Source organism: Montipora capricornis, chromosome 4, assembly GCF_036669925.1.
Source record: "Montipora capricornis isolate CH-2021 chromosome 4, ASM3666992v2, whole genome shotgun sequence".
NCBI lineage: Eukaryota > Metazoa > Cnidaria > Anthozoa > Scleractinia > Acroporidae > Montipora > Montipora capricornis.
Window position 1 is genome coordinate 54,108,790 of NC_090886.1, and position 12,500 is coordinate 54,121,289.

General features: G+C 43.8%; 2 protein-coding genes across 3 annotated transcripts in view; one reads left to right on the forward strand and one right to left on the reverse strand.

Annotated features, from left to right (window-relative positions):
- The window catches only part of LOC138047485 (carbohydrate deacetylase-like), a 9,124-nt gene extending 1,989 nt beyond the window's left edge, over positions 1–7,135 (reverse strand). The window contains exons 1-4 of the mRNA XM_068894358.1: positions 7,087–7,135; positions 6,627–6,955; positions 4,867–5,144; positions 1–162 (exon numbers count right to left, since the gene is read on the reverse strand). The exon at positions 1–162 is cut by the window's left edge and continues 1,989 nt beyond it. Coding sequence (XP_068750459.1) covers positions 1–162; positions 4,867–5,144; positions 6,627–6,953 — 767 coding nt within the window. The 5' untranslated portion in view covers positions 6,954–6,955; positions 7,087–7,135. The remainder of the gene's footprint in view (positions 163–4,866; positions 5,145–6,626; positions 6,956–7,086) is intronic.
- Positions 7,082–12,500, forward strand: part of LOC138047483 (GPI transamidase component PIG-S-like) — a 14,707-nt gene continuing 9,288 nt past the window's right edge. Inside the window, exons 1-6 of one of the 2 annotated variants that reach the window (XM_068894355.1) lie at positions 7,082–7,238; positions 9,440–9,588; positions 10,398–10,494; positions 11,324–11,428; positions 11,696–11,839; positions 11,998–12,107. In XM_068894355.1, the coding sequence (XP_068750456.1) occupies positions 7,208–7,238; positions 9,440–9,588; positions 10,398–10,494; positions 11,324–11,428; positions 11,696–11,839; positions 11,998–12,107 (636 nt within the window). In that variant the 5' untranslated portion in view covers positions 7,082–7,207. The remainder of the gene's footprint in view (positions 7,239–9,439; positions 9,589–10,397; positions 10,495–11,323; positions 11,429–11,695; positions 11,840–11,997; positions 12,108–12,500) is intronic. The other variant, XM_068894356.1, reaches the window with a different exon arrangement.

A 12,500-nucleotide genomic window follows, 5' to 3' on the forward strand; every position in this document is an offset into this window, starting at 1 on the left:
CCCATAATACTTCTATACCCAGGATGCACCATCAGCTCACATATGGACTGAGTACCCTCCTCTTGTTCTTTTTCATTGTATACCAATTCTAAAGCTTGTTTGAGTCTGTTGATTGTCATGTCTTTTCCCATGGTGCTGAGTCCAATAAAGTGAGTTGGACACCTGCCAGGGAAAAAAAATGACATTAAAAAAGAGTGCAAAAATACAAGTTCACTCAGCTAATACATTAAAGCATTATTTAATTTGAAAATTATGGACGATATGATGAAACTATCATAAAAATTGTCTGCTCAAACTGAACTCTGGAGTTATTTAATTAACAAAATAATAACAAGTCTCGAGGTTTTAAAACTGAGAACAAGTGTTGTAAGAATTGGAGAGACTACAAATGGAGAGAAACCCTTGAAAGCAAAGTGGACAACCAACATATGGATTATAGAGTCTAGGAATAAAGTTACAAACAACTGTTAGGCTGATAGAGATTTCCAACACTCCAATAAGAATACATTTTGATCTTGTTCACGTTTCCCATCCTAGCCATTTTTGTCTTATTCAAAAATTACTTCCTTGTAGGTAAGTAGGTAGGTACTTTATTTATCCATGTTGCACTAAATGAATTCTAGACTCGTTAAAAAGTAACAAAACCTAATAACGATAAAATATGAGTTCTTATGAATATAACATTAACAACAATAATTACATAAATATATAAAAATAGAAGAAAAGGAAATTTAACTATCTAAAAGTACGAACTGAGAAGTGCATAGACTACAGCAGCACTGAGTTAGATTTAAGTTACATAGTAAATTTTTAAAGATGCCAATAGAGAAAGCTCTTCTTATTCAGTCAGGTAGATTGTTCTATAGTCCTAGATCTAGTGGCATCTGTGCTGGGGATTTGGGCAGGATCTTGTATGACTGTGTAGCCCGATCCTTGAGTGGCAGTCTCTGTTGCAGGTGGCGCAGACCTGCCTTGTGGAATCGCGCACAGAGGCTGCACATTCTTTCCTCGCCGCTCTCTTGCATGTAGCCTGGACTCTAGTGTTCGCTTCTACCTTTGAAACCTCCACTTTGACACATTGCCACCATGTATCTCAGTGTTTGGCGATGTCCTCTCATGCACTGGTGTCAATTAGTGCAGATTGCGAGTCTCACTTGATGACGTCCTTGTAGCGCAGCAGTGGTCGACCCACGCGACAGACACCCTCCCGCAGTTCTCCAAAAAGGATTTCTCTTGGCAGGCCGTCAGGCTCCATGCGATGTGCACAGCCAAGCCATTGAAGGCGTCGCTGAATGAGCAGTGATGGCATGCTCAGTGAGTCAGTGCGCTTCAGGACCTCGGTGTTGGTGACTCTGTCCTGCCACCTGATGTGCAGCAGGTGCCAAAGGCAGCAGAGGTGGAATCCGCTGAGTCACCTTTCTATGTGGCAAAGGTCATCCATGACTCGCTGCCGTAAATGAGAGTCAACAGGACACAAGCTTGGTAGACGCACATCTTGGTCCTTTCGCTCAACCTGTCATTGCCCACACTCACTTGTCGAGTTTGGCCATGACAGCCGCTGCTTCGGCCATCCTGAAGTTGATTTCTGCATTGAGCGAAGTCGAGCTTGACATGGTGGAGCCCAAGTAGATAACGGTGTCCACAACCTTCAGCTCCATGTAAACTGATAACTGGGGGGGACTCAGCACCTTGCGCCAGGATGTTGGTCTTCCTGAGGCTGATTGTTAGCCCAAACTCCTTGCAGGCGTGGGAAAGCTTCTCTACCAGATGTTGGAGGCCCTCCTTGCTGTGGAATGTTAAAGCAGCGTCTTCCGCAAACAGCAGCTCCCGTATGAGCACCATGTAAGCTTTGGTTTTGGCACGGAGTCTGGTGATGTTGAACAGTTTGCCGTCCGACCTCGTCCGAACATAGACACCTTCTGTACAGTCTACAAAGGCATACTGGAGCAGCATCGAGAAGAAAATCCCGAACAGGGTTGGAGCAAGGACACAGCCCTGCTTTACTCCACTTCTGACTGGGAAGGCATTGGAGGTGGCCCCATTAAAGCAGACTGTACTCTGCATGTCCTGGTGAAAGGAGGTGATGATTGCAAAGAGCTTTGGAGGGCAGCCAATCTTCTGGAGGATCTTGAAGAGCCCGCTTCTGTTCACCAAGTCAAAACCTTTGGTGAGGTCCACAAAGGCAAGGAACAATGGCTGCTGCTGCTCTCGACACTTCTCTGCAGCTGACAGAGGGAGAAGATCATATCCACTGTGGACCTCCCGGCTCTGAAGCCACGCTGTGACTTGGGGTAGACTTGCGAAGCAAGGCTCTGCATGTGGGTCAAAGTGACCCAAGGGAAGACTCTTCCAACGATGCTCAGAAGAGAGATGCTGTGATAGTTGTTGCAATCACTACGGTCACCCTTGTTCTTGTACAGGGTGACTATGTTGGCATCTCTCATGTCTTGGGGGATGTGACCTTGCTCCCAGCACGGGCAGAGGAGGTCATGAAGTGGTTGCAGGATGGTTTGCTTCCCATGCTTCAAAACTTCCGGCGAGATACCGTCCTTCCCCGGTGACTGTCGATGGCTATGCTGAGCTCTTCCAGTGTCGGCGTGTTGTCAAGCTCCTGTATGACTGGCAAACCAGGCAGGGCATTGAGGGTAGTGTCTGTGACGATGTACTGGGTTGAGTAGAGCTCGAGATAATGCTCCACCCAACGCTGCAGCTGCATGCTCTGATCAGTGATGACCTCGCCAGTCTTTGATTTGATTGGGGCTGTTTTGATGCTTGTAGGGCCAGTGGCAGTTTTGATGCCCTCATACATCACCTTTGCGTGGCCACAGTCCGCTGCTAACTGGATTTGCCTTATAGGTTATAGGTTCTGCCAGTACTCGTTGGCACAGAAGCGGGCGGTCTGCTGGGCCTTGCTCCTAGCTGCTCGAAGGGCGTTGTATGTGCTTGGGGAAGGGTTCTGCTTGTGAGCCAGCATTGCTTTCCTCTTGGCCTCTGTGACTGGCTGCATTTCTTCCCAGCAAGCCTAGAAGCAGTCAGCATTCTTGCATTCTTTCTGGCCGAATGCAGCCATGGCTGAGTCGTAGATGGCATCACGGAGGTGAGACTATTTGGCATCCGGGTTGCTGGTTGTTGGTTGCGCAGCAAGTTTCTCCTGGAGGCTGTCAGCAAAGCTCTGAGCCTTAACGGGGTTGGAAGTGCCACAGGTGTTTATGCAGGGGCGACTCTTGGTCTTGGTGTGGTGGATCTTTCCGGGCTTCAGCCTGACCTTGCTTGCAACGAGAAAGTGGTCCGTGTCACGACTCAACATCAACGTTGCCTGTCTCCAGGAAACCCCGCTGGCCAACAGTCAGTCACTTTATGCTCTTCGCATGAAAACGTCGGCGGGCTTTGTGAACATCATATCTGCCTATGCCCAGACTCTGACCTCCACCCCAGAAGCCAAGGATCAATTCTATGAGGCTCTGCAGGAAACACTATCCGGAATCCCAAGTTCCGAGGGCATATAATTATTTGCTAGGTGATTTCAATGCTCGCGTTGGGACTGACTGGCAAGCATGGCCTACCTGCTTCAGCCACTTTGGCGTAGGCAGGATGAATGAGAAACGGGCAGAGGTTGCTCGAACTCTGCTGTCACCAAGGCCTCTGCATCACCAACAGCTCCTTTAAGTGGAAGGAGCTGCACAAAGTGTCTTGGAGACACCCTCGTTCCTGCCACTGACACCAGCTAGACCTCGTCATCACTAGGAGAGCGGACCTCAGCAGTGTCCTCCACACAAGAAGCAATCACAGCGCTGACTATGCCAGCTCGTCGTTGATGATGGTGGTCTTGCGGAGTCATCCATTCGCTGAAGGTCAGGGGAGAGACCAGGGCACATGGTGCGAATGTCCCAGCCTGCAATTCGAAGAGCTGGAGTCTGTAGTTTTTTGCTTTTTACTGCTTGTTGCAAGTATGGCTGCTCGCTTGTCGGGAGGGTCCCCTACGCTCTACGCACCCAGTAGAGCAGGCAAGCAATGTCGGGGTGGCACCTTACTGGCTGGGGGCTGCCCAGCTTGAGGCGGGCAGTAGCTGTGGAAAACTGCCTCATCACATGTTGTGCCGGAGTCTTGCGACACCACTGGAGTGCCCTCTCCAGTTTGCGCTAAGGCCTGGACGGGAAGATGAGGAGATGCTGGGCTGCCCATACAACAGTGTCCCCCTCTCAGTATCACTGGCTGGGTCCAAGGGAAAGGAATAACCAATACAACTTGGGGCTAGTTCCACTGCAGAAGCTGCCAGAAGGAAGTGCTGAACACCTGCCAACCGCCTTAGGGGCTCCACTCCGGATTTGTCCTCAAGGTTTATTCTTGAAGCCTTCCTGAGATCAGGGATAGCCGCAAGGCAGTGGAGGTTTGAAATCAGGGTTTACCTTCCCCTAGATAAGCTGCCTTCACAGGCTGAGCCCCATCTACCCTGGGTAACTGGTTTTAAGCTGCCAGTGGCTTTGCCTTCGCCCCTTTTCCTGTTGGTGGTGCCAGTTCCACCACGCGGAGGCCAGAAGTTGGACTTACCTGACAGAGGCTCTTAAAGTTGCACGGCATTGGGAGCATTTCGAGAGATTGTGAGAGCCCAGCCTCAAAACCCACTTCCCGGCTATAACAGCCTTGTTCTATAAGCGTGATGAGATATAACAAAAGGATCTATGCATAAACTTAGAGTTGCAGTTACAATAGATTGATGGAGTTTATAATATCCCCAAAGGTTGTAATTATTGCTGCCAGTTGAAAACTGTTCCTTATATAGTTTGGCCATGTATCTGATAAACATCTATAAAGTAAAATAAGAGCTTGTGTATATCTATGTTGGTCCAAAGACCAACTTTCACTTGCTTTATTCCATATGTGGAGAAAGTTTCTTTTGCATCTCTTGCTTGTGACACTACAGATTGAAAGAAACTTCTTCTCGGTTCTTCTATCCAAACACAACTATCAAAGTTCATTTCTGCTGGTATTCTGGTCCACTTAATTCCTGCATTTTTCATGACCACAGCTAGAATTTCACACACTTGGGGCATGATATGAACATGTTGATGACCATCAATATGCGTGGGTAATAATCCAACTGCATCCACAAACCATTGTAGCTGGGCGTGTATTTCTTGTTTAACCTGTCTTGACAACAAAACAAAATTCAATCAACAAGTTTACAACAAAACAAGTTTTCGTTTACATCAATTTTTGACGTTACGATATTTTAGGCTGTTATTAAAAGTGGAACGGGACGTGGGACTTAGGACTTGGGGACTCGGGGACTCGAGGACGCGGGGACGTGGGGACTCGGGGACGTGGGGACGTGGGGACGCGTGGACGCGGGGACGCAGGGACGCAGGGACTCAAGGACGTGGGGACGCGGGGACTCGGAGAGGTGGGATGCAAGTACGTCGGAACTCGCAGACGCGTGGGGATTCAAGGACGTGATAAACAAATAACACCTGACTTTTGCGCTGAATTGGTAAAATACAATTTTTGACGGTCTACAAGTGTAAAATAATCTAATATGCTGGAGGGTTTGTCAGACCAGTAGCTGATGATTTCCAGCATCCATAGACACTTTGCATAAATGGCAAGGTACATCCTAAGCCTCACGTTCATGTGAAAAATCCTTTGTCTAGAAACATAAGTACGAGGTTAAGGATATACAAAGTATTGTTATTCAAATTTAGGCACCATATATGCAAAGGGTCTATGGTTCCTCCTTGCCTATTTTACTGTGAGAGCTCTGGGTACAGAATAGTTTCAACGCAGGGGATCTTAAACGTCGTGGGCAGCCACGGAGGACTTTCCTGATAAGTAACTGAGTTTTCAAGTGAAGCTATGATCCTCGCAGTTATGAACGCAATTTTTGCAATTGCTCCCAACGTCAGTGGCTTCATAGCTCAGTTGGTTAGAGCGTCGCACCGGTATGGTGAGATCACAGGTTCAAACCCCGTTGAGGTCCTGAATTTTTCAGACTTCTTTACGCAATTGCAAAATTGCGTTCATATAACTGCGAGGATCATAGCTTCACTTGAAAACTCAGTACGTCGTTTAAGACCCCCTGCGTTGAAACTATTCTGTACCCAGAGCTCTCACGGTAAAATAGGAAAGGAGGAACCATGGATGCTGGAAATCATCAGCTACTGGTCTGACAAACCCTCCAGCATATTAGATTATTTTACACTTGTAGACCGTCAAAAATTGTATTTTACCAATTCAGCGCAAAAGTCAGGTGTTATTTGTTTATCACGTCCTCGAATCCCCACGCGTCTCCGAGATCCGACGTACTCGCATTCCACCTCTCCGAATCCCCACATCCCCACGTCCCCTAGTCCCCACGTCCCCACGTCCCCGCGTCCCCGCGTCCCCACGTCCCCGCGTCCTCGAGTCCCCAAGTCCCCAAGTCCCAAGTCCCACGTCCCCGTCCACTTTTAGAAACAGCCGATATTTTACCCCTTAATTTTTATAAGCTAAAGTAGATCACCGATTTCTTCTCGAGCGAGAGAAGAACAAAATTATGTTGAAAGTCTAAGCTGCACTGGTGGTTCCATAAAATATTAATGCAGTAATTAACGCCACTTAAGCTAGCGCTAATAAAGGTACTAATATTTTACCTCTTCCAAATCTACTTCTCCTCTCTTTAGAGCCTCTCTAAATCCGAACTTGCCTTTAAAGAAACCATTTTCCGAAGTAAGAGAGCTGCATTTCATCTTTACGGGGATTCCCTCAGTAAGGTTGACATGAAGCCCTAAAGGAATTCCACACTGTCTTGATAATAGTACAGCTTCTGACGCCTTAAAAGCATTCACAAGGAGAGTACTACTTGATACAACTCCATTCTGAAACGATTCTACTATTCCACGGTTTCTTTGATCACAATAGCCAAAGTCATCAGCGTTTATAACCAAACGTTTCCGGGTTTTCACCGGTTCTTCCGCCATAACTGCAACAGCAATGCAAACAACAAGTTGTCAGTAGAAAAAGGATAACACCACATGCCCACAGGTTTTGGATCGCAAGGAAATGAAAGCAAATAAGTCGTTGGATATTTGACAAATGGTGTTCCAAACGCACGTCTTGTTATTGAGCTGATCAGGAATTCAACAACTCGGATGACATAATAATTTCCCATACATGATCCACCTACCTAACACCACTTCCTAGCCCCAGACCCTTATCGTATCGTACAACGAAGATGGCGGACAGCGAGGAAAAAGAGCAGAAAGGTTTGTTTATTAATTTTCCTTTTTGTGTTAGGATAAACCACGTAACTTTAAGTATCTCTGCACATATTGGTGCTCTAGTGGAAGGAGAACAAAAAATGTTGGTTGACTCACCATTTTTAAATAAGCTAAATCGGTAAAGTATATCACCAGCCATGCAAACAGATAAATTTTTATCGGAGTAACTGCAGAATACCCCGCCACATCGAGTATCTTAAGAAGCTGGCTACGCGGTACGCGGTACGCGGAAAGAATTAAAGTCAAGATGGCGAAGTATCTTTACAAGCTGGCTACGCGGTACGCGGTACGCGGAAAGAATTAAAGTCAACATGGCGAAGTATCTTTACAAGCTGGCTACGCGGTACGCGGTACGCGGAAAGAATTAAAGTCAAGATGGCGAAGTATCTTTACAAGCTGGCTACGCGGTACGCGGTACGCGGAAAGAGTTAAAGTCAAGATGGCAAAGTATCTTAAGTAGCTGGCTACGCGGTACGTGGAAAATTAAAATTCTAGTGTACCCTAACCCTAACTGAACCGTAAAATGAAAGCTAAAATTTCAAACGAGTGCTTAGGCTTAATCAGTAAACGAGTGCTATATTCTTGATTCTTCACACGGTCTCCGTAAAAAGAGTAGTCAACCGATTCGTAAAATGAAAGCTAAAATTTTAAACGAGTGCTTAGGCCTAATCACTGAAACGAGTGCTTAGGCTCAATCAGTAAACGAGTGCTATATTCTTCTCAAGGTCTCGGTAAAAAGTCTAGTTTACCAAACCGTGAAATGAAAGCTAAAATTTTAAGAGTGCTTAGGCCGGTATCTGGATGTTTCGCCCGAAAGCCTGTTCGCCCGACAGAGATTCGCCCGGAACTATAGATGATTCGCCCGATGATATTTAATTGACTTAAACCGGTACACACAACATCGTAACGAAACTATTCTGTAAAACTTGTAACTATTTATCCGCCTCGGTGTAATAAGGCTGCCGAATTTAAAAACCCCCTGAATGAGTCTATATTTGTAGCAATTGTTTGAAGTAGCACGGCACGCGTGGTTTTCAGAAGGCAGTGCGGCCAAGTATGTATGTATATATTGCTGACAAATTCTAACCATTTTATTTCGTAATGGCGATGGTGCAAACTGGGCGCAGTTGAATTGTCTTTCGTGAGGAATCGCAAAAATTAATAAGCGACATTCACTTGCCTTGTCCTAACGTTGTTAGTTTCATTGATTGGTATCATCGGGCGAATTGTCTTTAGCTTCGGGCGAATCTCCGTCGGGCGAACAGGCTTTCGGGCGAAACAACCGTAATTCCTTAGGCCTAATCACTGAAACGAGTGCTTAGGCTTGATCAGAAAACGTGTGCTATATTCATCACACGATCGTGTTAAAAAGCGAAGTTTAAGCGAACCGTGAAATGAAATCTTAAATTTGTAAAGAGTTCTTAGGCCTAATTTCTGAAGCGAACGCTTAGGGTAAAATGAAAGCTAAAATTTTAAAAGAGTGCTTATAAGCCTCATACTGAAAGGAGCGCTTAGACTTAATCAGTAAACGAGTGCTATCACAGCGTGCCGCGTACCTTGTAGCCAGCACAAATAACATTGCTGCGCCATTTTGAAATCATTTGTTTATATAACGTTCTTCCGAGTCCACAGTTCCACAGTCTCTTGTCTGTGGAATTACTTAGGCTTTGACACTTTAAGAACAAGGAATGTCACGGCGTACTGCGTAGCCAGCACATATAACATCACTGTACCATTTTGAAATTTAGTTCATTTGGAAATTAGTCCATGTGGCGGGGTATTCTACAGTATTGTGCATTCCTATTTCTGGGTACCGCGTAGCCGGCTACGTGAAATATAGTTCGAGTGGCGGGGTATTCTGCAGTTAAGCCTTTTTATCTGCACCCCCCCCCCCCCCCCACATTCCCACGGAGGGCTCTTTTTTAAGGTCTGGACGGAACCTGTTGGAATCTGGGATTTTTCTTTTATTTCACCCCTTTGGAATCAGTATTCTGGCTTTTTATTACTTTTTTTTATCGTCCCCAATGGGATGAGGATCTGATTGGAACCTGGACTGTATTTTATCACCTGTCGTTCATGCCTGCCATGAAGGAAGGAAGGGGGAAGGGGTGGGGGGGGGGGGGGAATTAAAAATTGGAAGAACCCATCTGTAAGTCCTATTTCTTCATATCTGTTGATATTTGCAGCTCTTTCCGAACAGAGGATACACGCATCAGTGTCTTTGAGCTTCGGCCTGATATTTATTGTTATTGGTATTCCTCTGTGGTGGAACACAACAAAGGTGTATCGAGCTTCACTTCCTTACTCTGAAATAGAGCTGCTCAATCAGCTTAAGGTAAGCTACTTGTACTTTTATGAGTAAGCACACTAGTCATGCATAGAACAAGCAGTGGACTTAAGGACAGTGCCTACTAACTCAAAGGTATTTTGGCCTCGGTTTATGATTGTACAGGAACTGTAGATCTTAAAAAGTGTTATTGAAATCCAAAAAGAAAATTGGCGGTAACCACACATTTTTCAAAGATAATTGATGAATAACATTTGTAAAAAGCTTTATAATACAAAGCAATGTATGGCGTTCTTTATCAAATCGAAGCTTAATTATCTCTCAGAAATACATGGTTACACCCAATTTTCTTTTTGGATACCAAGAGTACTTACAAAGATAATTATACTTTCTCCGGATAGTTGCAAAAATATCACTGTATCAGTAAGCATCACTCCAGACAGGAAATCCAAGTATCTCTAGATATGCAAAACGTATGCGCAATAACAATAGTAGACACCGTCCTTAACATGAGAAATCAGCTTTCAAAAATGGAAAAAATATCAAGGCCCAGATAACCTATTGTGTCATCCCCTTGTTATTCTGGCTGTCTCCTTGTGAAGACTGACAGTAACCACAAATCTCTTAGACATGAGTAACACTGGGAAAAAAATTAAATGCTTTATCACCAACACAAGGTGCTAATGAGGTGTCAGTTGGTTGCGTCATCCAATACGTTGGCATTTAATGTAATGTGCAAACACCTACTAATGGTGCATACAATAGAGAAAGAAATAAAGGAAAGAGCAAGTTATTGTTATTGATACTGTGTTTTTTATATTAATTGCTAATAAGTCATGCAAATTGATTTATTTAAGGTCAAACATGCAGTTAACTTAGATGTGGTGCTATTCTTCCCTCAAGATCCTGCTGTCTTGAGGGAAGCAATAGAGAAAGAGCTCAGTAGGGAAACTGGTAAGAGTGATTTCAATAAATATTATTACCGTAACAGTACGTAACTTCATTTTGTGTTGAAAATTAATTTTTATGAATTTGTTGTCATTGTCATTGTCATTATCACCAGTCATTAATTTTATCATACATTGGGGTACATACATACATGTACACACGCATACATAATTGACCACTCACCACAGGGGCTTTTCAGGGCCAAATTAACAGACCAGAATGTTCAACAACAACTGTTGAGAATCTTAACTGCGCGTACGCGTTGACTATTTACAAGTGCAGTTGAGATGTGGAACCAGGGACTACCAGGAACAAATTTAACCAATGGGCAGAATGTGTCTTGAACCCCGGGGTTACCGGATCTCAAGGCAAGCACCCTAACCACTGGGCCGCACTGCCTCGTCATCATCTTTCTCATCAAAATCATCATCATCATCATCAACAACAATACAATGTTGTTGCTGTTTTTCTTGTTGTTATCAAGAAGTTGCTGTACATGTGTGACTGGGTGTTATGAAAACTAAGACCCTTTTGGTAGACTGTACAAAAACTAAGACCCCTTGTAAGCAGTGGAAATTACCGGAAAGAAACACAGGAAAACTTTCCACTAGTCAGAGATTTGGCCACTGGATGTTGTCTCCATACACGGTTTAATTTAAACAGACACAATGCCATGACACGCTTGAATGTTGTGTGACAGAAAAACCCCCCAGTAACATTCGTCTAAGACCCGGTCTTAGTTTTTGCACTACATAAATTAAGACCCCGGGGTCTTAGATCTTAGGTCTTAGTTTTCGTAACACCCTCATTGTGCTTGCTTCCCTCAAAATTTTAGGTGATCCTGATTTTATAGTAAGAGCAGAGTACACTGTCACAGTTGAAACAAAGCACTCTAAAGATGCAGTTTTGATGACAAAGCTATCATCTAGCTCATGGGAAGGTGACGACAGCATACATGATAAAATTATAAAATACCAGTACATGATAAATTTTTACGTTCAAGTGATACATATTTTTGAGTTTTGAATGAAAGGTCAATAGAGCTATTGAGGCACTTGATGCCAGAAAATAACTGTTATTCTGCATACTGACTTTTCATGTTTGGCAGTAAGTATGTGAGTGAACAGTATGTAGCTCTCCCTAAACTTTGTGCTCTTTCTGTGAAATAATAAATTAATGCTAATTAATAATAATTTTTTGTCAACAGAAATGGATGATTATTTCCAAAACAGTTTTGCAAAAAAGGAGAATCATTACACCTTCTTTGTTCTTCCCTATGAAAATCCTGAATCAAGTTCTGTAGATGCTTACATTGGAAGTTATTTGCACTGCATTCTGTACAATGACAAAGGTAAGTGAAATAGTACTTAAATGATGAAATAGTCTTAAATTATCATTTATCAGTGTGGCATTGATTGCCATGAGTGTGACTTTGAAGAAACATTTACACCCGTTTGGTCCTTGATTGAACAAGGATTGTTGCAATAAAAACCTGGCATTTTCCTCTAGATCCAACAAGACTTGCTTCCACTATTGCAAAGGCTGTCAAGAATATCATAGTTAATGAAGAAGATGTTTATAATGCTTTTAGTTTTGCTTCAAAAAGGAAGATTCAAAAGGTGAGCTCTTAATTTCGCACAAATTTATTAGTGTTGTTGTGAATTATATGAGCTAAAGTATTTGCCTTTTAGCAAAATATGATACCTACTGGTAAGTGTACCCTAATGTGATGGCATTAGTTCTCCCAAAAATTGTCCTGAAAAGGTTTATTTTATAATGTGTACTATGAAATTAAGAGACTATGCTTTATTAACAAAGAGACAAATCAATTGTCCAGAGAATCATCTAGAAAAATAATTGTTTCTTACTATTTATCCCATTGGTCTTCATGCTTGAACATTTCTCTGAAGGTTTGGGATCTCTATCCAAGGTTGTGATGTGATGACTTGACGGCATTTCTGCCACCCCTCATCCTACCCCTCCCCCAAAAAACCCCTGTGTGTTGAAATCTT